The sequence below is a fragment of the Dendrobates tinctorius genome, unplaced genomic scaffold, assembly GCF_039654945.1.
Source record: "Dendrobates tinctorius isolate UK_male_01 unplaced genomic scaffold, ASM3965494v1 ptg000162l, whole genome shotgun sequence".
Lineage (NCBI taxonomy): Eukaryota > Metazoa > Chordata > Amphibia > Anura > Dendrobatidae > Dendrobates > Dendrobates tinctorius.
Genome location: NW_027361829.1, coordinates 21,649,486 through 21,676,975, shown reverse-complemented (window position 1 = coordinate 21,676,975; position 27,490 = coordinate 21,649,486). Strand labels below are relative to the sequence as shown.

The 27,490-nt window shown below is 44.2% G+C and overlaps 1 protein-coding gene across 1 annotated transcript in view; it reads left to right on the top strand.

The window, feature by feature from the left end:
• Positions 1 to 27,490, top strand: part of ITGA9 (integrin subunit alpha 9) — a 711,654-nt gene that overhangs the window by 547,242 nt on the left and 136,922 nt on the right. Inside the window, exons 22-23 of the mRNA XM_073549890.1 lie at positions 4,050 to 4,158; positions 12,513 to 12,620. Of these exons, the coding sequence (XP_073405991.1) occupies positions 4,050 to 4,158; positions 12,513 to 12,620 (217 nt within the window). The remainder of the gene's footprint in view (positions 1 to 4,049; positions 4,159 to 12,512; positions 12,621 to 27,490) is intronic.

Sequence of the window (27,490 nt, the reverse complement as noted above, 5' to 3'; positions counted from 1 at the left end):
GTTCCAAAGCTTTACTCACAGTCTGTTGTGGCACAAGAGCCCGCATCCGTGCCGTGTCCTCCAGGTCAGGAGCTCAGCCAACTTCCAGGCAAGATGAAGTACTCCTTTCCAACACTCCGCCAACATGTGCCTTTTCTGAATGTCTCCCTTATTGCGCCTTTAGTGAAGTACTCACAGTACTGAGTTACACTGGAGTTCCTCCTGTCAGATGTTCCTATGAACTCTACTTGTATGGCAGACAGCTGTAGCCTGCTTCGGCGACTCCTTGCTACCTAGTGCCGGCTCACTCACGTTGCTGTTGTGCCTCCAAGTCTTGTGTGGGAATAAAGTGGTGACAACTTCTATTCCTCCGGTGTCTGCTGCAGGACCATTAGTATCCATACAACCTCGGGGACCGGACCGCGGCCTTGCGCTTAGAACTTGGGAAGGGTTCTCCTATAACCCTAATCCTTAGTCCTCTTCTTCTCCTCACGTTCCGTACTAATCCTTTCCTTCTTATAGAGAGTCAGGCTTTCTATCACCGTTCCTTTCCTGTGCCAGTGGACCCAGGTCACTGAGGTCGGCTGCAGCACTTCCTTCCATCCATCCCACTCCGGGGATCTCCTCTCACAGACTGACTAAATCCTAAACTCTTCCCGCTCTTTTGGGTGCAAACTAAACTCCACCCGCCTCCCAGCAAGCTTCGTGTTCCAAGCAGGGAGCCACCAAAGGGTGCTTTGCTACACTACTATGTTGTGTGGGAGGAAGGTGTTGGAGTGTGGTCAGGTGTCTCCACTTTACCTGAATGATGGGGTACCACGCCTCAGGAGGAGGTGCAGTACCTCTGTGGTGACTGAACCCTCAGGGGCGCCACAGCATAGTGAGATGGTCCGAGGTCAGAGCAGGCAGCAGGGGTTCATAGAACAAGCCAGAGTCATGGATGGAGAAGTCAAGCAGAGCAGGTATAGAGGCCGGGTCGATAACTAGAGATAAAATATGGATATATGCTTAACCCCTTTCCAACCTCAGGCATGATAGTATGTCGATGTCAGACTCCCCCTGTTTAGTGTGGGCTTTGGCTCTGAGCCCGCACCTTTTCGGGCACAGGACAGTTGATGTATACAGCTGACATGTGCCCGCAACAGCCACGGGTGGAATCGCAATCCACCCACGGCTGTTAACCTGTGAAATGCCGCTGTCAATCTCTGACAGGCGCATTTAACTCGCGTCTCCAGCAGACCAGATGGCCCAGGAGGTCCCTTCCAACTCTACGATTCTATGATTCTATTGGGATGATTTAGCGAATCCTGCTTTGAGCAGGGGGTTGGACCAGATGGCCCAGGAGGTCCCTTCCAACTCTACGATTCTATGACTCTATGATTCTATGATTCTCTATGGTTGTCCATAGCCAGATTGCTATGAGCACCGCTCGGTGGTCTGCGCTCATAGCAAGTAAGCATTTCTGCTACATACAGGCAATCTGATCATTGCCTGTATGTAGCAGAGCCAATCAAAGTACAGCAGCTTCTAGTCTCCCATGGAGACTGTTGAAGCATGAAAAAAGTTTTTTTTAAAAATAAATAAAAGTTCAAATCACCCCCCTTCCACCCCATTCAAATTTAAACAATAAAAAAAATATCTAACACACACATATGTGGTATCGCTGAGCTCAAAATCACCCGATCTATCAATATAAAAATATAAAAAAAGAATTAACCCGATCGCTTAACGGCATAACGAGAAAAAATTAAACCTCCTGAATTACGTTTTTTGGTCACTGTAACAAGTAAAATAAAATGCAATAACAGGTGATCAAAAGATCGTATGTATACCAAAATAGAATGAAAAACATCAGCTCGGCACGCAAAAAAATGAGCCCTCACCCAACCCCCAGATCACGAAAAATGAAGACGCTATGGGTCTCGGAAAATGGTGCATTTTTTTTGTTTTTACCAAAGATTGGATTTTTTTTTCACCACTTAGATAAAAAAGAATCTAGACATGTTTGGTGTCTTGTGAACTCGTAATGACCTGGAGAATAATAATGGCAGGGCATTTTTTGCATTTAGTGAACATGGTTAAATAAAGAACAAAACAAAAAAACAGCAACTGTGGGATTGCACTTTTTTTGCAATTTCACAGCACTTGGATTTTTTTGTTTTTCAAATGGCCATTGTGATCAAAAAGTAAAAAAGTTATGGCTCTGGGAAGGAGGGGAGCAAAAAATGAAAATGGAAAACCAAAAATACGTCTGGTCGTTAAGGGGTTAAGCAAGGTATTAGCAGGGTAGGAACCAATTTTCCAGCAAGGAATGAAGAGTGGAGTCGCCTGATATATCACCTGCAAGCGATAGGATGACTGGGGAACCAAATCTCTGCAGAGCTCGGCCAAGTACTCACAACCAGAGCTCACAACCAGTACAAGGCAACTCAGAGCAATGGTCAGGTAAGGGGTGGAGCAGAGCAAAATCACCATAAGTAGGGCAGCGGATAGAAGGCGTGCGAGTGGCCGGTGTAATACCAAGATGTGTAAGTGCAAGTATTTCTCCATGTGGCTGTCAGTTACACTCAATACTGAGTAATTTGAGATATTTTGAAAATGTAGTTTCCATTATTTCATCATTTGCATATTATTAACATGTTTATCAATTCTGCAATTTTCATAATATTGTGAATTTTTTTCAATGCTGAGGAATGTAGATACAGAACAGCTCATTTATTAATTTTCTTCCGTGCACATAGTTGTCATCACTTAGATTTCCTTCTGTATGGTTGTAGAATTTATAACTGTGTCACAGGACAGATGTATGAATGTTTTGTGTACTATTTCGTTTGCAGAGAACTAATGATTGGTACACACACAGTAAGACGTATATTTCTGAACAAGTCATGATGCCATTCTGTTATGCTTCTTTAGTCATGGCTGAAAGGCATCCTTTCCAGAAAATGTAGTATTTCTTCCAGAAAATAATTGCAATTACACGTATTTCCGGTTCTCATGTCCTCAGACAATTCTGTTTTCCGCTTTCTGTTCTCAATGCTTAATGTGGCAGACACATACACACAATGCAAAGATTGAGTTAACTTTTCCCCTTTTTTATCTGGTTTCAGGTGTGATTTTCATATTGTTCTCACCTGTTACTTGCCACTGGTGAGGTTGAACAAGTATCACATGCTTGAAGCAAAGTTGTTTACATGCATTTTTGGAAAGATGCTAACAGTTTTATTGGGACCGTTTTTGGGGTTTAGTGTGAAATTATGTCCAATTTGTCGTTTTTTTTTGTTCCAATACACACAAAGGATATAAACGTGAAAAAAAAGGGGGAATTTCAATCATTTTCTGGGAGAAATACTTCATTTTCTGGAACAATTTCAAGAGTGCCAACACTTTCGGCCATGAATGTATATCATCTTCATTTTGTGTACAATGAAATGCCAATGCATATAACTTAATACATTTCCAATTTTGACTAAATATCTTAGTCATATCTTATGGAATAATAAATATGTGATCTGAGCTACAATGGTTGAATTTGCATCAGAATGCAGTGTACCACTGGTCATTGTAACATAGATGCACAAAAGTGGACCTGTCATATCTTCTGACTTGTCTGTTTTAATAAGTATTTGTATTTCCTATGACAGAACAATTTTCTATCACATTTTTTAACTATGCACTGTGTCAATATTCAGTTATTTCTCCTGGTGATTTATGAATAATTTGATTACTGGTTGTTAGAATTCCCATAATCAAAGGGGTGTGTCAGTGCAGTTTGATATTAGCAGCACTGGTTGGATAATATCAGACTGTGTGTCGGCGCCAATCCATTTTGTAGCACTCAGTCGTCGATTTATTCATACATTTCTCGGAGTAGTAACAGAGGGCCGGCACAACGCCGGCTTCCAGGATAAGAGGCACTATAATTATTAGTCCATGGCAAACAGAATTATTTACTAAACCAGATGTTACGAGGTCCAACAGAGCCTTTGTTATAAGCCATTCAAGTAGTAGTAATGACTGAGCGCAGCACAAAGCAGATTCTTATGCATATCTTTTATTCCTCTATTCAGAACGGTCTCCCCTTCCTCCTTTGTGTACGGCGATACAGTGGATGCTTCGCATTTCATTATACTCCGGGATTTGGAATGTCACTTTCAGCCTCTTAATTTCACATTACAGGTCTGCTTTACTTTGTGTTTAGTAATATTTGAGACAAACACAATGAAAGAGTATAGTAAGTAATTCAGTTTAGCTGTACATAATGTGATTATTTGTTTCTGCTGTTCATACAGACATATGCACATTAGTTTGAAGTTGACAGTGAGAGTTTATCAAATTTATAAGAATGAGTAGAGAGTACAAGTACTTTACAGACCTATGTGAGGATTGCCTGTATTGTCAGATTTCACAAGCGCACTATGGGCAAATCAGGTGGTACTGTACACTCACTGCCATATCATGCCCACGTTGCATACATTTTGCCAATTACATCTGATTTCATCCTGAGATTGAATTCACATGACTATGTTTTTTTTTAACAGCTAGCACACGGATGTAACCCATATGACACCTGTCCATTTTTATTATTTATTTAATTTTTAATTAAGTATGCTGACATTATTATTATTTATTATTATAGCGCCATTTATTCCATGGCGCTTTACATGTGAAAAGGGTATACATAATAAAAACAAGTACAGTAATCTTAAACAATACAAGTCATGACTCATACAGGAGGAGAGAGGACCCTGCCCACAAGGGCTCACCATCTACAAGGGATGGGTGAGGATACAATAGGCAAGGGCAGAGCTGGTCATGCAGTGGTTTGTTGGATCGGTGGTTACTGCAGGTTGTAGGCATTCCCTGACATCCCCTTTATAGCATTTGAGCTCACACACAAACCCCCCCTATATGTGTATGAGCCCAGACACAGATTCCTATATTTATTTATTTTACTCATTTATATAGAGCCATTAATTCCACAGCACTTTAAATACATTATGATAACATAAGAGCCCACACACGGCCCCCTACATACAGTATAAACATCACATAGCCCCTCTATCTACTGTATGAACCTCCACATAGCATCATGTATAAGTGTGAGCCCCCACTTTGTCCCTCTACATACAGTATGAGCACCCCACATAGCCCTCTGTATACAGTTTGAGCACCAAATACCCCTACATACAATATGAGCCGCAGTATAGCCTCTCTATGTACAGTATTAGTCCCCACATAGTCTCCAATATAAAGTACGAGCCCCTACATAACCCATATATACATTATGAGCACCCAGTTTCTCTATGTATAGTATTAGCCCCCACACATAGCGTCCTATATAGATTATGAATCCTCACATAGCCCTTTGTATACAATATAATACCCACATAGCCTCCTATATAAAGTATGAGCCCCCATATAGCTCCTATATACAGTATTAGCTTCTACATAGCCTTTTTATATACAGTATCAGCCCCCACATAGCTTCCTATATACAGTATGTTAACTCACATGCCCCCTGGATGCAGTATGAGCTCCCACATAGCCTCCTATATACAGTTTGAGCCCCCTGTATACAGTATAATCCCTCACATAGCCTCTCCATGTACAATATAAGCCGTCGTCTCCTTTCTCCACCAATGTATTCACCATTGTCTGCATCCTGGGGATGCAGATATTGGTGACGGCAAGTGAGAATATGGTGCGGCCCGTGGACCACTGTTTTTGTCCTTCAGCTGTTGACTGCACTTTGCCCAGCTATTGTCTACAGGGTAATGGGGAAGGAGACAGTAGATTGGGGGGTTTCAACAAATCCAGTGGTGTTGAAGGTGACAGTGGTGTCTTTGAAGAGATGGGCTTTCAAGTTCTGTCTGAAGGTTCTGAATGTAGGAGACAATTGTCCGTATTGGGTGTTGGTGCACAGAATTCCAGAGGATGGGGGATACTCAGGAGAATTCTTGGAGGCAATTGGGTGAGAATTACACAAATATGGAAGAGAGAAGGAGGTCATGGGAGGATCGGAAATTTTGTGTGGTAAGATATTGGGAGATTTGTTCAGAGATATGTGGTAGAGACAGGTTATGGTCAGCTTTGTAGGTCAGTGTTGGAAGTTTAAACTGTATCTGTTGTGAAATTGGGAGCCAATGAAGATATTTTCATAGCAGAGAGGTGGAGGAGTAGCAAGGGGAGCGGAGTCTTAATCTGACAGCAGAGTTTAGGATAAACTGCAGAGGTGCGAGAATGTAAGTGGCGAGGCCACAGATGAGAGTATTACAGTAGTAATAGGTGGGAAATGACAAGGGCATGCCCTAACATTTTAGTAGATTGTGAGTTGAGAAAAGGACAAATTCTGGAAATATTTTTGAGTTGGAGGCAGCAGGAGGTGGTAAGAGCTTGGGTGTGTGGTTTGAAGGACAGAGCAGAGTCAAAGGTTATTCAAGGCAGGTGACTTCCAATACAGGGGGAAATTGTGATGTTGTTTATAGTGATAAATAAGTCTGGTAGTGGAGTTAGTGGGAATGAGGAAAGATAATGATTTTGTCCACATTAAGTTTTAGAACGCGCTATGAGAAGGAGGATATGTCTGATAGATACTTTGGCATCCTAGACATCAGAGAAGTGAACTCTGGGCCAAAGAGGAAGATTTGAGTGTAATTAGCATATACTGTACGTCACATGACTTTGAGTTGTCCCTGGCTAAAGGTATAGATAGAAAAGAATAGGGGTCCCAGGATAGAGCCCTGAGGGACAGAATGAGGAAGTAGTATGGCAATGGAAGACCCTAAATGTGCTGTTAGTGAGGTATGAGGAGGCACAGGAAAGGGCAGGGTTTTTGATGCTGAGAGAAGAGAGGATCCATAGTAGTCGATGGCACAGGACAGGTCTACAAGGAGGAGAAGTTGTCTGTTAGCTTTGGCGGTAAGTAAGTTGTTATTAATTTTGATTAGAACAGTTTCAGTGAGGACAGAAGCCAGATTGTATGTTGTTGAAGAGGGAGTTGTTTCAGAGGTGGGAGAAAAGTTCAGTGTGGACATGCGGTTTGTGGAGTTTTGAGGTGAAGGGGAGAGTAGCGATATGGGGCAATGGATGGCTTCTTCTTGATAGGTGTGATTGTTTCATGTTTGAAAGCAGTAGGAAAGACACTAGAGGTTAATAATAGGTTTAAGAGCTAGGTTATGGCTAGGATATACAGGTTGGTGAGGTTGGGGAGGAGATGGAATGGAATAGGGTCAAGAGAACAATTGTCGAGGTCTATTCATAAGTGTTGAGCATTCTGATACTGCAAATATCGGATATCGGCCGATATTCGCTGTATCGGAGTTCCGATATTTTTACAATATCGAATACCGGAATCGGAAGTTCCCATAATGCAATGAGCCAGTTGTGTTAGCCATGTTAACTAATGGCATGGCTGTGATTGGCTGCTGAAATGATGTCATCGTTATGCGCGGTCTGTGCGGGCCTGCCGGGGGTCTGTGCGGGCCTGCCGGGGGTCTGTGCGGGCTGCTGGGGGTCTGTGCGTTCCTGCCGGGGGTTGTGTGTGTGTGCAGGCATCGTCCGATGGGACTATAAGTCCCATCAGGCTATGCCTGCTACAATGACAGTGATTGACGCATTAGCCAATGATGGGACAGTAGTAGTCCCATCATCCGGCTAATGTGTTGAATGAAAAAAAAAACATACATACTACATTCATACTACATACATACTACATATATACTACATTCATACATAATACATACATACTACATATATACTACATTCATACAACATACATACATACTACATACACTCACTGGCCACTTTATTAGGTACACCATGCTAGTAAGGGGTTGGACCCCCTTTTGCCTTCAGAACTGCCTCAATTCTTCGTGGCAGAGATTCAACAAGGTGCTGGAAGCATTCCTCAGAGATTTTGGACCATATTGACATGATGGCATCACACAGTTGGCGCAGATTTGTCGGCTGCACATCCCTGATGCGAATCTCCCGTTCCACCACATCCCAAAGATGCTCTATTGGATTGAGATCTGGTGACTGAGGAGGCCATTTGAGTACAGTAAACTCATTGTCATGTTCAAGAAACCAATCTGAGATGATTCGAGCTTTAGGACATGGCGCATTATCCTGCTGAAAGTAGCCATCAGATGTTGGGTACATTGTGGTCATAAAGGGATGGACATGGTCAGCAACAATACTCAGGTAGGCTGTGGCGTTGCAACGATGCTCAATTGGTACCAAGGGGCCCAAAGAGTGCCCAGAAAAAATTCCCCACACCATGACACCACCACCACCAGCCTGAACCGTTGATACAAGGCAGGATGGATCCATGCTTTCATGTTATTTACGCCAAATTCTGACCCTACCATCCGAATGTCGCAGCAGAAATCGAGACTCATCAGACCAGGCAACGTTTTTCCAATCTTCTACTGTCCAATTTCGATGAGCTTGTGCAAATTGTAGCCTCAGTTTCCTGTTCTTAGCTGAGAGGAGTGGTACCCAGTGTGGTCTTCTGCTGCTGTAGCCCATCTGCCTCAAAGTTCGACGCACTGTGCGTTCAGAGATGCTCTTCTGGCCACCTTGGTTGTAACGGGTGGCAATTTGAGTCACTGTTGCCTTTCTATCAGCTCGAACCAGTCTGCCCATTCTCCTCTGACCTCTGGCATCAACAAGGCATTTCCGGCCACAGAACTGCCGCTCCCTGGATTTTTTTTCTTTTTCGGACCATTCTCTGTAAACCCTAGAGATGGTTGTGCGTGAAAATCCCAGTAGATCAGCAGTTTCTGAAATTCTCAGACCAGCCCTTCTGGCACCAACAATCATGCCACATTCAAAGGCACTCAAATCACCTTTCTTCCCCATACTGATGCTCGGTTTGAACTGCAGGAGATTGTCTTGACCATGTCTACATGCCTAAATGCACTGAGTTGCCGCCATGTGATTGGCTGATTAGAAATTAAGTCTTAACACACAGTTGGACAGGTGTACCTAATAAAGTGCCCAGTGAGTGTATATACTACATTCATACAACATACATACTACATATATACTACATTCATACAACATACATACATACTACATAATACATACATACTACATATATACTACATTCATACACCATACATACATACTACATATATACTACATTCATACAACATACATAAAACATGCTACATACATACTACATACATACTACATACATACTACATACAATATATTCATACAATACATACATATAGACATACTGTACATATAACATAGAGTACATACTCACCATCACTTGTCACATTGATCCCCGAAGCCAGTGTCATCTGTAAAAAATATTAAAATAACAAACAACCAATATACTCCATGATTGCGGAAATCCACGAGTGTCCCACGACGATCTCCTGCAGTGCATCACTGAGAGGTTACTATAGTTCACTGATCTCACTTTATGGCAAAAGCTGCGTGGGAACTTTCTCACACAGCAATCCCAAAAGTGAGACTAGGGACTATTTTTTTACAGTGGCGGAGGAATACAGTGCGAAAGGATACCTACCTCCTGTCATTGTATTCCTAGAAAGAGAGCAGTCGCATCAGCTGATGCTGCTGTTTTCCACGGGAGATCGTCGTGGGACACTCGTGGATTTCTGCGGATCAGGGAGTATATTGGTTGTTTGTTATTTTAATATTTTTTACAGATGACACTGGCTTCGGGGATCAAAGTGACAAGTGATGGTATGTACTCTGTTATATGTACTGTATGTATTGTATGAATGTATTGTATGTAGTATGTATGTAGTATGTATGTTGTATGTCTGTAGCATGTTTTATGTATGTTGTATGAATGTAGTATGGTTGTATGAATGTAGTATATATGAAGTATGTATGTAGTATGTATGAATGTAGTATGTAGTATGTGTGTTGTATGAATGTAGTATGTATGTAGTATGTATGTATGTTGTATGAATGTAGTATATATGAAGTATGTATGTAGTACGTATGAATGTTGTATGTATGTAGTATGTTTTTTTTACATTCAACACATTAGCCGGATGATGGGACTACTACTGTCCCATCATTGGCTAATGTGTCAAATCACTGTCATTGTAGCAGGCATAGCCCGATGAGACTTGTAGTCCCATCGGACGATGCCTGCACACACACACAACCCCCGGCAGGCCCACACAGACCCCCTGGCAGGCCCGACAAGACCCCCGGCAGGCCCGCACAGACCCCCCCGAGAGGCCTGTACAGACCCCGCACACACACACGCACAGTCTCCGCCCACGCACCGCCCACACTCTCCCCCCCCTCCCGAACTGGATGTGCAAGGAAAGAAAGGGTTTATTTTCATTGCGATATTTGTGCCCCATTGACTTACATGGGTTTCCGGTATCGGAATCGGCGATACCCGATATTTTTGGGGTATCGGTCCGATCTAATCTGATCCGATATTTCCCGATATTGGAAGGTATCACTACTATTCATACTATACAATCCAAATTATAGACCCATTCACAGAAATGTATAAGTTTGGTCCACAAATCAGACTAAACTTAACAAGTCGGCTAAAAAAGATCTGTAAATGCCCCATAGGCTAGAATAGGTCTGTATACTATCCAGTAAAAAAACAAACAGCAAACATACACGAAAATCAGGCTTAAGAATGGGGCCTATGGTCATTGTCAGACAATGTATCTCATGGTTTGTATACAGACCATGATGTATGTTGAGGTTTTTTTTTGCAATGTAATAAAGATAACCCTCTGTCTATATGTATACACACGCACACATACACAAACAACATGAACAAGGAAGCAACAGTTATGGCTGCATCAGCTGAGTCTAGAGAACATGCACGGAAATGTGTCCAATGTTTATGTTCTGTTACCAAACGGTAGTGGCCACAGGAATTTTTTCCCAGCACTGAAAGAACATGTAGAAATTGTAACATATGTTTACTCTGGAAAATATAAATCTGGCGCCAAACAACTGCTATAAAAAAACCCAGAAAGAACTAAAAACAAAGAAAGGAAAATGAATCAAATGCAAAATGTTCCAGATATACTTTTATGAGTGTAGTTTAGTATACAATTTCTTGATTGACACCAACAGAGCAAAGTGATCCGCACCGCCGAGACACTTTTGATAATGGCACAATCTTCTTGTGCTGGAGCAACAGTCAGACTTTACACCTAAGAATCCTTCGGGTGCTCATCCAAAGAAACAACATTTGCAAAATTACCATGAGAGGAAAGGTCGTCATTTTTGCACCCCTGTTCCCATTCTCCCATTGAAGATTCTTCAATAAAGTTTCATATCCTGACCAGTGAGTGCCATTCACCTTTCCTCGCATGGTAAGTTCTCGATTGAATTAGGTAGAAAATTAATTAATTTGTAATAAAAATGATGATTGCAATGAAATAGTGATTAACTCACTTTGTCTGTTGGTGTTTCCTAAAAATCATTATAAACACAAAATACTCAAATTGAGAATAACGTTACCACATGCAGGTAGACTGTACCACAGCCGTAATGCACTCCAGTACTACATATTCTTCTAATTCTGCTGGGCTAGGACTGGAATGACAGACATTGTGTATGTAGTTGAAGAGATATTCTAGTCCAAAACATATTTTTCTCCTATCAACTCCATTGACGATAAATACTAGTTAGATGGCAGTCTGATCGCTGGGACCTCTACTCTTTGCAAGAGATGGGACCCCAAACCACTGCGAGACCATTAGACTAGAGCGGCAGCCAGCAATGATAGCAACAGCCTGTGATCAGCTATTTCATCAGGTTGACTTCTGGGACCCTGCGATCTTCAGATCGTGGGTCCCTGATACCTACAATGCAGTGAATGGAGCACCTTTCTGCACACTGTGAAGCCCTGTAATTTTAACTCTGTGCACCGTAGCTTTTAGGATACTCATCCCAAAGATATTTTTATTACAACATAATAATAAACAGGAGGTTTGATAAATTCCCTGAAGTTTCATGACAAATGACCAGAATCTGTGTTTTGTTAGGCAGGAATGTCAAGCTTTTTGACATGTTCTAGATTATCTGTGGGCACAACCATATGTGCCGTGTGCCCCCGTCATGCAATACATCTGCAATACAATACGCTGTTTTTGAGAAGTCATGAAACATCTGGATACTTCTTTTTAGAACAGAGAAAGCAGGGTTTCTGCGCCAAAAATGAAACTCTATTCAAATCTAAGCGTCTATCATGTATACTCATTTTGTTCAGGACTTGTGGTTGTTGGATTACCTTTAACCTGTGTAATCCATTTTATCCATAAGGAATATGTTAGTGCCATTTGGTTTAGTAATAAAGCAATTTACGGTAGTTTTTCAGTGGTAACCTTGCAAAAAATATTTTTGTATAATATTAAAACACTTGCCTGCTGATGGGGGCAGAACAATCATTTTTTTTCTAGCTGTGTACATTTATTTGTGATTCCTTCCAATAATCGTCTATGTGTGAAAACCTTTGGAGATTTTTTTTCTGTTTATATGCAAATGGTCTATGATTTCAGGTTTACAATGCTGGACCTAGTACTTTGCCTGGATCGTCTATCAAAATGTTGTTTCCTAATCACCTTTCTGCTTCTGGAGCGGAGATGTTTCTTATCCAAGATGTTATAGTAAGTGGAGTGTTTTAATATCATTTTGTAATTAACTGTCCTCACAACTTTTGTAAAGTGAGTACAAAACAGCCATGTGTTGCTGAGTATACATGTGGAAATCATAACCAAAATCTACAGGGACCTGGTGAGTAAAAGTGTTAGCATCAAAGGGTTTTCCAGGTAAAATGTGCTTAAAAAGGTACGTTATACAGCTACTAAATGCTTAATTATCACAAGTGTCCCAAGCTTCTCCCCCTGAATATCCTAATGGAACAATATTAATCTATGACCAGGAAGATTGCAACCTAATCTGAGAGCAGCATAATATAGTGAGAGTCTCTGTTTACAGTGATTTGTCACTTACTGGGTTGCTTGCTCTAGTTTTGGTTAAATCAATGTTTTATCACCTGGAGATTATCACTGGAGGACTATTAAACCTCCTGCTATGTAGTCTTCCATAATCATGAGTTTTGTAGGACCCCGCCGATACCATTGATTGGCAGCTTTCTGCCTATGTGTGAGGGAGAGCCAGGGTCGTAGTCGTGGCTGATAATACATGCTCTTGCGTGCCCTAGTCTCCCGTCACATACAAAGAATGTCCCATTGTCAGTGTACTTGCCTCCTTACTCTCAGCACCTGCAGGGTCTTCTCAATGTTGCCCTTAACAGTTATAACATCAGCATAGGTTTCCATACAGTCCTCATTCTTCACTTTCCCTGTACTCTTTCCTACAGCCTTCAGCAGGTGCCCTGGTCGTATCGTCTCCTGCAGTACCACAGCATCCTCCCTGTTCAGATTCGCTATGCTTAGGATTTCCCTTGTCCGATTCACGCCGAACCTGAGGGCATCTGCCCATGCAGTAAGCTGCCACATTTTAGAGTGACCTGTGTCCCCTTACTGTTGTGACCTCCTCTGTAGCTTCTGTCCCACCACTGCTGTCACCACTGCTGCTATGGCTGTACTTCTGGCCCACTAGGCCCTAGACGGCTGGGCTCCTTGCTTGAAACGTTGCGGAGCTGTCCACCCTATATGGGCTCTATGGCCCTACTGCCAAGAATAGGAAAACCCTCTATCTTATCCACGGCTGGTTCCTCCTAAATAAATATATACACTAATGTGCCCCATCTAGTGTCCAATTAGGGGTACTACGCTTTCCCTAACCTACAGCAAATACACATCTACAGCATTGCAGTATACAGAACTATGTACAGTAACATACACTATCAACAGAATATATACATGGCAGCATAACATTTAGTACACCCCTTACATATGCACAGTGTAAACAGAAAGCTGCCATTTAGTGGTGTAAGCGAGGTTATAAAGAGCTCAGCATTCAAAGAATTGCTAGATCTGCAGTAGATAAAATGGTGATTTCATCAAAACAACAGCAAACAACTCCATAAGTGATACATCACTGGAATAAAGGTTTCTGCCCCTAAATCATGCTGCTTTCAGAGTACATAGTAACAACTCCTGACAGATTCCCTCTAACAAAGCCAATCCTTTCTGCACTCATGTGAATGTAATGGATGCCATACTGGGTTCATACCTTATTTTAAACACATGGTACACACATCGACAGTAATATATCGTGATTTGGATTATTAATGTTCTTTATTAAAACTGCATGTGCACTGTGAGAGATGTTTTTCAACACTATCATCTGTCTGCATGCAATTTACCTGCTGTTTCTTTGTAAGTGTTTTGCTGCTTAGTTTGACAAGTGGTTTTGAAATGAAGCAAATGTAAAAGCATAACTATAGTAAAATACAGTACGCTGGAAGCAGGAATAGCTCTGATGCGCCTTAGTAGTCTCTTTTTTAGGCATTATAAGGTCTCTTGGAAAATCTCTTAACAAAGGATTAGTTATGGGAATGAAGCCAAAGTCTTAGATGTCTGAAAGGAATCTGAGTGTATCTGTATTGATTAAAGCAGCTTGAAGTGTTTAGAAGACCACAGTTAAGCAGACATATCTCCATTTAACCCGCTAGTAGGATTAGGTTGACACTAGAGAAAGTACAGTAGGATCACATATCATATGCACTGTGAGTGTTCTAATTAAATTATGACCAATTTTAGCTAAAAAGTGTAACCACAGCCTACCAAATTTGCATTTGGAGACTTATAGGATAGGCAGTACTAATCTGAGAATTTAATTTGTAACTGTTTTAATTTTTTGCCATAAATCAATATGTACCCATGAAGTTGCTTTTTCATGTGTACTATTGATTTCTGAAATATAAATTAAAATGGTGGTTACGCTTTAAATATGCAAATAGCATCTTCAGAAAGGGAGAGGATTTAAACTCTAGCACCGCCTATTATAGGCTATTTGCATATTCAAATTCTCAGAAGAGCATTAAATAGCCTAAAAGTCTCCTTAAACGAGTTTAATACTCTCTACAAGGAAAAACATTTCCCCGTCACCTAACCAGATCAGATCTTTTGCTTTTTATTGATGCAGGGCAAACACCCCAAAATACTTGTCTGTGAAGTGGGAAGGACCGTTAAAGGGTTGATATTGACTTTTAGGATTGCAACATTCAATAGGTTGTGCTACAATTAAAGTCTTCTTCTCTGAAGAAGCTGTTTGTGAAATTTGCCAGTAAGATGCATTATAATTCCTCACGAATTCCTATTCCTGATACTTTAGACCAGTCAACAAGTTTTAATTAGGCATTTGTGGGTGTGAGTGAAAAACAGAGGCCATCTTTGAAACTTCTTCTTGCCAACCAAGAAGCAGAGTCCTTGGAAGCAAGGCCCCTAGGATTATCTTGCATGTACAGTGGAGAAAATAAGTATTTGATCCCTTGCTGATTTTGTAAGTTTGCCCACTGACAAAAACATGAACACTCTACAATTTTAAGGGTAGGTTTAATTTTAACATTGAGAGAGAGAATATCAAAAATAAAATCCAGAAAATCACATTGTATAAATTTATTTGCATTTTGCAGTGAAAAATAAGTATTTAATCCATCTGGCAAACAAGACTTAATACTTGGTGGCAAAACCCTTGTTGGCAAGCACAGCAGTCAGACATTTTTTGTAGTTGATGATGAGTAGAGATGAGCGACTTTGCCTTTTTTAGGGTCGAGTCGGGTTTCAGGAAACCCGACTTTCACTAAAGTCAGGTCGAACGAAATTGGCTGACTATAGGGAAAAGTTGGAGGTCCGACTGAAACACGAAACCCAATGCAAGTCAATGGGGAAGCAAAGTCGGCAGTGAGTGGAGGACGGGAAACACACCTACAGTGCCCATTTCAATGCCAAAAACATCAATTCTTATTACTGAAACTTGTCAACCTTAATTTACTTCATAATAGTTACGCATTGAAAACTGGGTGTTATTTGGCTAAAGATGTGGGGGGTAGGGCTGGCTCCAGGTTTTCATGTGCCCTGGGCCAAAGAGTGTCAGTGCGCCCCTTTAACACATACCACAACTCATGATGCTCCGATACGGCACAGAAATTTAGGTATAGTACAATGACAAATACTTCACTGCTTACATGACATGACATGACTGATCTATTTTAAATTCTACAATAGCTCAAAAAAAGGACAGTATATTACTCCATACAGTATTATGGCCACCACATTGTGCGCCATACAGAATAATGAGCCCCATATATTTCTCCATACAGAATAATTCGTCACATATAATGTTCCATACAGTATATGATGAGCTCCACATAATGCCACAGTATATGATGGTCCCTATGGACGATGCTCCAGTGTATGATGGGCCCTAATAATGCTCCATATATAGTGGGCGCCATTTGTAATGCTTCAGTGTATAATGGGCCCCGTAAATGCTTCTCCAGTGTCTGATGTCTCCCATTTGGAATGCTCCAGTATATGATGGGCCTCATGGATGATGCTCCAGTGTATGATGGGCCCTAATAATGCTCCATATATAATGGGCTCATTTCTAATTCTCCAGTGTATAATGGGCCCTGTAAATGCTGCTCCAGTGTTTGATGTCCCCCATTTGGAATGCTCCAGTATATGGTGGGCCCCATTTTTAATGAACCGAGGCATGGTATGTGAAAAGAGCTCCATGGAGTTATCTTAAGTGTGTGCTGCTGCATCCTTCACTTTTGATGTGGGTGAAGGACACAAGGAAAGGGGTTGCTCCTGACCAGAAGCCTGCACTGACGACTCAGTGTTTGTTTTTTTTTAAACTTCAGAACAGTAGGCGATAGAGCTGGAGGCTGTTTCACCAATGTAAGGCAACACCAGTTCCTGATGCTCCGGCTTTAAAAGCAGTCTACCTTCTCCCATAAAAGGGAGCCTTACAGGCCTTCCGGAGCTACACCATGACGCAGGCTCAACACCTCCTGCCCTAGCTGCTATTGTGTTTTTGGCACTACCAGCAGATGCATTGCCACCACCATCACTAATAGGTGGCCCCCCAGGCCCACGTCCGCGTCCCCTTCCACCATACTTCCTCATGTTTTTTAAAATGGACCCAAAATACCAGCAGATATATGGTACTGCATCAGAAGCGTACAGCTCTATACAGTCAACGGATAACAGTAAATCTCCATATATATTTCATGAGTCATACACAGACGCTCACAGGCTCAGTATGGATTACCCAATAAAATTGTCAGAGACACCGCACTGAACTTGCTCACTGAGCCAGTGCGCGTGTCCTGAGTAAAGCGAACAGTGCTCAAAGCTACCTGTGGAGCGGCCAGCAACCGAATAGATGTGTACTTCAGACCCGCAGGACCTGAAGCACGTGACTGCTAGAGGCGTGGCTTAAACTCCACAGAGCTAGCAACTGCAAGACAATTCCTAGCAGAGTAACTGCGAGACAAAGTTACCAAGGGGCATAGACAGTGAGAATAGTCAGGACGTAGCCAATGAGTCACACACAGAGATAGCTGCAAGGTACCAAAGGGGCGAGCAGAGAGTAGTCAGGTCACAGGCAATGAGTCATACACAGATAATAACGCAGTACAAAATCAACAGGCAAACTCACAACGGGAAACAGAATCGGGTCAGAACCATATAAACAAGCTATAGCAACAAACAGGCACACGGGGGTCAGCACACTAGGCCAAAGGCAAAAGTATAACTGGCAGGGACTGAAGATACCCAGGGGTTTATGAAGCTCTCCCAGAACCAAAAAGAGGCCACAATTATTAACCCCAAGTGTGCAGGTCAAAACCTGCACAGAGCTCCAGACATTAACTCCCGGTGTGCAGCTCAAAAACCTGCACTGGGATCATGACAGTACCCCCCTCTCAACGGGGGGCCTCTGGACCCCCAGGCTTCCCCGGGTACTTGGCATGGAATGCCTGAACCAGGCGATCTGCATGTACCGAGCGAGCAGGGACCCATGAGCGCTCTTCTGGTCCATATCCCTTCCAGTGGACCAGGTACTGCAAAGAGCGGCGCACCCGCCGAGAGTCCACAATATGTCCGACCTCATACTCCAATTGACCCTCCACCAGCACTGGAGGAACAACAGTCTCAGAGTTCTCTTTGACAGATCCTGCTGGTTTCAACAGAGACTTATGGAACACATTAGATATTTTTAAGGAGGCGGGGAGATGCAACCTATACGCCACAGGGTTGACTATCTCCACAATCTCGTACGGACCAATGAACTTTGGTCCCAACTTAACTGATGGTACCTTTAAGTTGATGTTATGCGTGGAGAGCCAAACCTTCTCTCCCACCTGAAACATGTCTCCCGAGGCTCTCTTTTTGTCCGCAAAATATTTGTATCTCCCCTGGGCTCGAGAGATATTACGCCGGACTTCAGCCCAGAGGTTTTTTAACCGTAGAACGGACCCCTCTGCTCCTGGACAACCGGAATCCACCCGAGAAAACTCCCCAAAATGCGGATTAAAGCCATAGTTAATCAGGAATGGGGACATGTTGGTGGACTGGCTCACCCGGTTGTTAAAAGCGAATTCAGCCAACGGTAACGCATCACACCAATCCTCCTGTCTGGCGGAGGTCAGACACCTGAGAATTTGTTCCAGGGATTGATTGGTGCGTTCTGTCTGACCATTACTCTCCGGGTGATATGCCGACGAGAAGGAGAGTGAGATGCCCAATTTCATACAGAACGCCCTCCAAAATTTGGCCACAAACTGCACACCTCTGTCAGACACAACATTCAGGGGTACCCCATGCAATCGGACCACATGCTGCACAAACAATCTTGACAACGTTTCGGCTGAAGGTAATGCTGCCAAGGGAATGAAATGGGCCTGTTTAGAAAACCTATCCACCACCACCCAGATCACGGTATTGCCCCTGGAAGGTGGGAGGCCGGTAATAAAATCCAAGGAAAGATGAGTCCATGGCCTATCAGGAACCGGTAAAGGTATGAGTTCCCCAGCCGGTCGGTTATGCGAGCTTTTGGAACGGGCACATATGTCACAAGCAGAAACAAATTCCTTGACATCGGACCTTAATGAAGGCCACCAAAAACCCCTGGCTACTGCCTCTCTAGTGGCCGTGATACCTGGATGAGCACTCAGCCTAGAATCATGAAACTCCTGCAGAAGTCTAGGCCGCAATGAATCTGGAACAAACAGTTTATCGCTTGGCCTGGTTGCCGGAGCTAGGGCCTGAGCCCTTAGGATTTCTTGTTCCAACTCAGTTGAGACCCCCGCCACTACCACCCCTGGGGGAAGAATGGAGGACGGCGGCTCAGGGGGAGACACTGGATCAAAACTTCTGGACAGGGCATCCGCTTTAACATTTTTGGACCCCGGTCGAAAAGTAATTGAGAACTGAAATCGTGAAAAAAAAAGTGACCAACGGGCCTGTCTAGGAGTAAGCCTCTTAGCAGATTCAAGGTATGCCAAACTTTTGTGATCCGTGACAACCGTGATAGGGTGAGCCGCCCCTTCCAAAAAGTGCCTCCATTCCTCAAACGCCAGCTTGACCACAAGAAGTTCTCTATTGCCTACATCATAGTTTTTCTCAGCTGAAGAGAACTTCTTGGAGAAGAAGGCACAGGGTTTGAGATTGGTAAGGGTGGCCGGACCCTGGGACAGCACAGCCCCCACCCCCACTTCAGAAGCATCCACCTCCACAATGAATGGTTTGGATGGGTCAGGTTGCACCAACACCGGGGCAGACATAAAACATTTCTTAATCGCTGAGAAGGATTCCTTAGCGAGTACAGACCAATTTTTTACATCAGCTCCCTTCTTGGTAAGATCCGTGAGCGGTTTCACCACTTGTGAGAAACCTTTAATGAATCTCCGGTAATAGTTCGCAAATCCTAAGAAGCGCTGGAGCCCCTTGAGATCTCGAGGCTGAACCCAGTCAGCGATCGCCAGCACCTTCTTAGGATCCATACGAAACCCCTCACAGGACACAATTAACCCCAAAAAAGACAGCTCCTGTACAAAAAACGAACATTTTTCCAATTTGGCGAACAATTGGTTCTCCCAGAGTCTCTGGAGAACTGTCTTTAGATGTTGCAAGTGAGATTGACTGTCCGGGGAATACACCAAAATATCATCCAAATAAATAATAACAAAACGGCCTATCAGATCAGAAAACACAACATTGATGAAATTTTGGAAAATAGCGGGTGCATTAGTTAACCCAAATGGCATTACCAGGTTCTCAAAGAGTCCTTCTGATGTGAGGAATGCCGTTTTCCACTCGTCCCCTTCCCGAACCCTTATCACATTGTAGGCCCCCCGCAGATCTAACTTGGAGAACCATTGGGCCCCAGCTAACTGGTTACATAAGTCTGGGATGAGGGGAAGTGGGTAAGAGTTCCTAACCGTTATCTTGTTCAGTTCCCGAAAGTCGAGGCACGGCCGCAAACCACCATCTTTTTTCTTCACAAAGAAGAACCCTGCTGCCACAGGTGACACAGAAGGCCTGATATGCCCTTTGCAGAGACTCTCAGCTATGTACTCCTTCATGGCTTGGCGCTCAGGCCCAGACAAATTGAACAATCGAGCCTTAGGTAACTTGGCTCCGGGTACTAAATCAATGGCACAATCATAGGGTCTATGTGGTGGCAGCGCCTCAGCCTCACTTTCGGAAAAAACGTCTTCGAAATCTTTCAGGTACTCCGGAATACCTTCCAGATCGACAGATGACACAGACACGGATTTAACAGCGTTAACAAGATGTCCCCGGTTACCACATTTATTATTGCATCCCCATTGAGTGATTTCCCCTGTAACCCAATCAATGGTAGGATTATGGCGTTGAAGCCAAGGCATCCCCAGTACCAGTCCTGCAGGCAAGTTATCTAGCACCAGACAACTTAGTTTCTCCACATGAGTGGAACCCACTTTAAGAGAAAAAAGTTCAGACCTGCAACAGATACCATCTTGGGTAAGAGGAGATGAGTCAATTGCCACAAGTTTAACAGGATCATGAAGCCTGACTGTCCCTATCTTATTAAGAGTCATAACCTTGGTATCAATCAGGTTCACAGCTGAACCGCAGTCAATAAAAGCAGTAGTCTGAACAGGACCATAACCAAGTTCCAGTTCCACCTGCAGCACCATTTTTGCACATGAGGAAAATTGTACCTGAAGGTCTGGGTAGCCTCCTCGATTACTACCCAGACCTAGTCGTTTCCCGCCATCTTGGAGGATGACGGACAGGAGGGGCAGTCCTTCTTCCAATGTCCAGATTTCCCACAATAGAAGCACAACTGCTTTTCCCGGCGGCGTCTTCTTTCCTTTCCCTCACAGGTGACAGCGCTCATCTCCATAGCCATAGGAAGAGTCTGGGTCTCATCTCCACTGAAGAATAAGGGCGATTCCCGTTGCATAATGCCTCTAGCCCGCAGCCTGCGATCCATGCGAACCGCTTGGACCATGGCATCCTCCAGGGAGTCAGGCGGAGGATGGAGTGCCAAAGCATCCTTCAGACGTTCACACAGGCCTCTGTGGAACAGCCCCCGAAGGGCGGCATCACTCCAGGACATCTCCGCTGCCCAATGTCTGAATTCAGTACAGAACCATTCGGCCGAGTGCTCCCCCTGACAGACACTCATTACTTTGTCCTCAGCCAACCGCACTCTATCAGGCTCATCATAAATAAGCCCTAAGGCTTCAAAAAATGCATCCACAGACATTCTCTCAGGGGCAGAAGAGGAAAGCGAGAATGCCCAGGCTTGTGGGGACCCCCTAAGCAGGGACATCACCACCCCCACCCTCTGTTTCTCATCCCCAGAGGAGCGGGGTCTCAAAGAAAAAAAAAGCTTACAGCCCTCCTTAAATGCCCTGAACTCATCCTTGTTACCAGAAAATATATCTGGCAATTTAACCGGGGATTCAGGTGGGACTAAAATGACATCTCTATTCCCCACCTGCTGGAAGCCTGCGGAAAGTACCCCCTGAACTGAGTCCTCAACCCGCCGTTGGGACTGGGCCAGAGCTTGGTGTTCCAAACTAAGCTTCTGCAGTGACTGAGTCAAGCTTTTCACCTGCTCAGATAAAGCACACATTGGGTCCATGCTGCAGAAGTGAGGAGAGAAAAAAAAATTGTAGGCCAGTTATAATGTCAGAGACACCGCACTGAACTTGCTCACTGAGCCAGTGCGCGTGTCCTGAGTAAAGCGAACAGTGCTCAAAGCTACCTGTGGAGCGGCCAGCAACTGAATAGATGTGTACTTCAGACCCACAGGACCTGAAGCACGTGACTGCTAGAGGCGTGGCTTAAACTCCACAGAGCTAGCAACTGCAAGACAATTCCTAGCAGAGTAACTGCGAGACAAAGTTACCAAGGGGCATAGACAGTGAGAATAGTCAGGACGTAGCCAATGAGTCACACACAGAGATAGCTGCAAGGTACCAAAGGGGCGAGCAGAGAGTAGTCAGGTCACAGGCAATGAGTCATACACAGATAATAACGCAGTACAAAATCAACAGGCAAACTCACAACGGGAAACAGGATCGGGTCAGAACCATATAAACAAGCTATAGCAACAAACAGGCACACGGGGGTCAGCACACTAGGCCAAAGGCAAAAGTATAACTGGCAGGGATTGAAGCTACCCAGGGGTTTATGAAGCTCTCCCAGAACCAAAAAGAGGCCACAATCATTAACCCCAAGTGTGCAGGTCAAAACCTGCACAGAGCTCCAGACATTAACCCCCGGTGTGCAGCTCAAAAACCTGCACTGGGATCATGACAAAAATAACATGTTGAAAAAGGGTTCAGTATCACCAGATACAAGGTATATATAGTATAGTGTAAACATTCTGAATCTCCGTATATATTTCAGGAGGCAGACACAAACGCTCTAAGGCCCAGTATGGATTACACAAGAATATGAAAAGCTGTAAATGGGTAATGTAACACAAGCATACAGCTGTATACAGTGTTGGGGTAATCTTAAATCTCCAAATATATTTTTGGAGTAACAGACAGACGTTCACAGGCTCATTATGGATTACACCTGAAACTAAATAGCAAAAAAGGTTACTGTATCAGAAGCGTACTGCTGTAATCAGTGTTGGCCAAATTTGAAATCTCCGTATAGATTTCCGGAGTCACCCTCACACGCTCACTCAGTCAGGGTTTGACCATAATAAAAAATGTTGTTAAAAAGCTACTGGATAACAAGATAGCAAGTATATATAATATAGGGTACAATTAAAATCTCCGTATACATAGTCCCGTAGTCACTCTCAGACGCTTACTCAGTATGGATGTGACCGTAATACTAAATGTCGACCAAAGGTACTGTACAACAAGAAACCAGCTGTATAGAGTAAAAATTGGTATCTCAGATTCACCGTCTATATAGAAGGCAGAAACCACACACACTCCCTCACTATGGAGGATACCTTACTAAAACATTTTGAACAAAGGTACTGTATCAGCACATACCAGGTGTATCCAGTCTAGGGGTAATAGTAAATTTCCGTCTGCACTTCCGGATTCAGACACAGACACTCTCAAGCTCAGTATGTATTACACCATAATTTAAAAAGTAGAAAAAGGGAAAGGTATTCGAGGCATACACCAGTATACAGTGTTGTGGTACTTTCAAATCTTTGTATATTTTTCAATTCCAGTAAGCCAGTCCAGACTCTCCGCTACTGCAAACTACATGGATAAAAGTACAGACGGAAAGTCAATTGTTTTCAGAAATTTGGGAATTACTCATCGCGGGAAAACCTCATGGTAGATGTTGCAGAGGCAATGCATACCCTCAATTACTGTGTCTGTGGAGACAGTGAAAACGCTTCTTTGTGAAGAAAGGATAGCTTTATCGCAGTAGCCTGGATCACATCACCGTTACTCGTCTCCATCAAATTGTGATCACAATTGTGAGATGTACACATGGTCCTCACTGCCTATCATGATGTGTCTGGTCATTTTGGAGGGCAAAAGACAGAAACAACAGGCCATAGGCGATTCTATTAGAATGGCATGAGAGGAGACATTGGAAAATGGTGGCAGGAATGTCACACGTCTGTGACTAGGAAAACTGTGAAAGCTGATCATAAAGCACCACTGCATCCGATTGTGAGTTGACATCCATTACAAATGGTAGCCAATGATCATCTGAAGGTAGAGGCCAGCAGGACAGGCCATATCTACATCTTAACCATCATTGATCAATACACCAAATTTCTATTGGCCATCCCTGTGAAGGATTTAACTGCCCAGACTACACAGCAGTGGAGCACAGAGAGGTAAGTATTGCAACTTGCAAGTGCTGTGGCCATGACCAAGCAGGGGGGGGCAAGACTCGTGGGCGATGGTACTGGCACAGGGCCCCTCATAGTACGCTGGCTTGTCTGATGGCGAGTGGGCCACCCCACCGTCAGAGTGTGTTGTACTATGAGGGGCCCTGTGCCAGTGCAGTCGGCCATCAGTGAACCCATCACCTGTTCAGAGCAACGTCACTTGCCTGGGTGCTCCAAATGTTGACCCCAGCCCTTGGGGGGGGGGGGTGGGCAGCCCAGTTAGGGAGGTTTAAAAAATGGCATATGTTGATGTGTAGGCTGGACATTCAGCAGCTGTAAATGGGAAGAATTGGGCGTCAGAGGAAGAGGAGAACAAAAGCAAGGCAGTTTTCTGGCAACCTAGGTGTCATCAGGGGAAGGTGGGACAAAATCCTTGGAAACCCATGCATGGTTCATTTTAATGAGGGTTAAATCATCAACATTTTGGGTCGACAGACGGGTCCTTTTTTCTGTCAGGATTGATCCAGCAGCACTGAAGACTCTTTCAGATAACACACTAGCAGCAGGGCAAGCGAATTCCTGTAAGGCATATTGTGCCAATTCAGGCCAGGTGTCCAATTTAGAGGCCCAATAGTCAAAGGGGAATGACCTGTGAGGGAGAACATCGATATGGGAGGATAAGTAGTTTGTAACCATAGTTGACAACTGCTATCTCCTGTAACTTTGAATCGATGCAGTATTAGCTGTCGTGTGAGTGGTACTTGAGAAATCAGTCCACAACATGGTCATGAAACACCTGTCTCCAACGCCACTTCGGCTGTGTGCACCACAAGCACCTCTTTTATTGTGCCCACTACGGCTTGTGGGAGAAACAGCACCGCTGCTGTGTGCTGGGAAAGCCTCAAACAAATGGTTTACCAGAGTTGCTTGTTTGTTAGCCAGTATTATCTCTAGGTTCTCCTGTGGCATGATGTTGTGTAATTTGCCTTTGTAGCGTGGATTGAGGATGCTGGCCAGCCAGTAGTCATCATCATTCATCATTTTGGCAATATGGGGGTCCCTTTTTAGGATCCGCAAGGCATAATCGCACATGTGGGCCAATGTTCCAGGTGTCAATAATGCACTACCACTGCTGGGTGGAGGAGCACTTTCTGGAAAATCCACATCCCTACAGTCACGCACAAACCCTGTACATGACCTTGGAACGCCAACATTTTCTCTTGCCCCATGAGTAGCATCCTCCTGCCCAAAATAATCATCCCCCTCATCCTCCTCCTCCTCTTCCTCTTCTTCCTCCACCTCGTCCAGGACAGTTCCCTGACCAGACAATGGCTGACTGTCAGCAAGGCTTCCCTCCACCTCCTCCTGTTCCTCCTGCGCTGCAGACGCCTGTTTCTTAATGTGCGTCAAACTTTGCATGAGCAGACGCATAAGTGGGATGCTCATGCTAATGATGGCATCATCAGCGCTTACCAGCTGTGTGCATTCCTCAAAACACTGAAGCACTTTACAGAGGTCTTTCAGCTTTGACCACTGCACACCCGACAATTCCATGTCTGCCCTCAAACTCCCACAAATGCATAACAGCCTGCCTCTGTTCGCACAGCCTATCAACCATGTGCTGGGTGGCGTTCCACCTTGCTGCAACGTCTATAATTAGGCGGCGCTTGGGGAGGTGGAGCAATCGCTGCAGCTTCTGTATACGACTGGAGTGTACTGGCGAGCGACGGATGTGCAAGCACAGTCTTCGCACCTTATGGAGCAGGGATGTTAACTCCGGATAATTATTAAGGAAGCACTGCACCACCAGGTTCAAAGTGTGAGCCAGGCTAGGTATGTGTGTGAGTTTTGCAAGGCCTATAGCTGCCACAAAATTACGGCCGTTATCACTAACTACCTTGCCTGGCTCAAGATGTAGACTGCCCAGCCATGACTCAGTTTGTTGCTGCAAGTAGTCGGCCAGTACATCCGCGGTGTGTCTGTTGTCGCCCAAGCACATCTTCTTTAACACAGCCTGCTGACGCTTACCACTAGCTGTTCGATAGTGGGACACCTCGTGTGCAACACTGGCAGCTGTGGTTGGAGTGCTCGTGCGACTACCCTCTGTGGATGAGCTTTCGCTTATAGAGGAGGAGGAGGCTCGAAAGCCTAAAGACAACTGCTTTCTATACCGTGGGCTAGGCAGCACTATTCCACCGCCGCTGTACCCTGTGGAGCCTGCATCCACCACATTAACCCAGTGCGCAGTGATTGACACGTAACGGCCCTGGCCATGCCTACTGGACCATGCATCTGTTTTGAGGTGCACCTTTCCACTCACTGATTGCTTGAGGGCATTAACAATGCGATCTTTCACATGCAGGTGGGGGGCTGGGATGGCTTTTCAAGAAAAGAAGTGCCGACTGGGTAGGTCATAGCGTGGGACAGCGTAGGCCATGAGATCGCGGAAAGCTTCGCTTTCAACCAAATGGTAGGGCATCATCTCTAACGAGATTAGTTTGGCAATGTAGGCGTTCAAACACAGTGTACGCGGATGAGAGGATGAGTACTTTCTTGTCCTACTCAGAGTGTCTGGTAGGGTGAGCTGTACTGGAGAGCTGCATATGGGGGAACTAGCGGTGGACCGGACGAAGTGAGAGGGGGTTGGTGATGTTATTGGTGTTGATGGCCTAGATTCAGTGTTGTGTTGCAAAACCATTGTGATTCCCTGAGTGCTTTGGCCTTGCGACGACACCTCAACATTTTGTGCTGGTGGTGTGCTTAACGGTGGCAGTGTTGATACAGTGGGGGAAGTGATGGAGCGTTGCTGGCTACCTTTAGTCGGAGCAGGTGCACATGTGCTACCTGACGTTTTGTAGTCCGTCCACGCTTGCAAGTGCATGTTGGTTAAATGTCTAAGCATGCAACTGGTATTCAAATTTCTGAGTTGTTTACCTCAGCTAAAGGTCCTTCCGCACTTCTTACTGGTAACCTTTGCCTCATCAGTAGGATTTTGGACAAAGAATGGCCACACTGCACTCTTCCTACTATGTTAGACATTTTCTGGCCTTGCACACTCTTCTAACTTGACCGTCTGGCCAAGCTGTCCTGCAACTCTTTTATTTTTTGGTCCACGTTTTTGGACAGCTACGGGCCTGCCAGATAACCGCTGCTGCGATGTGAATGCCTGCTGCGGATCCTTCTCCTTATCTGAACTATTGCCAGTGCCACCCTCCTCCCCCAATGGATGCCAATC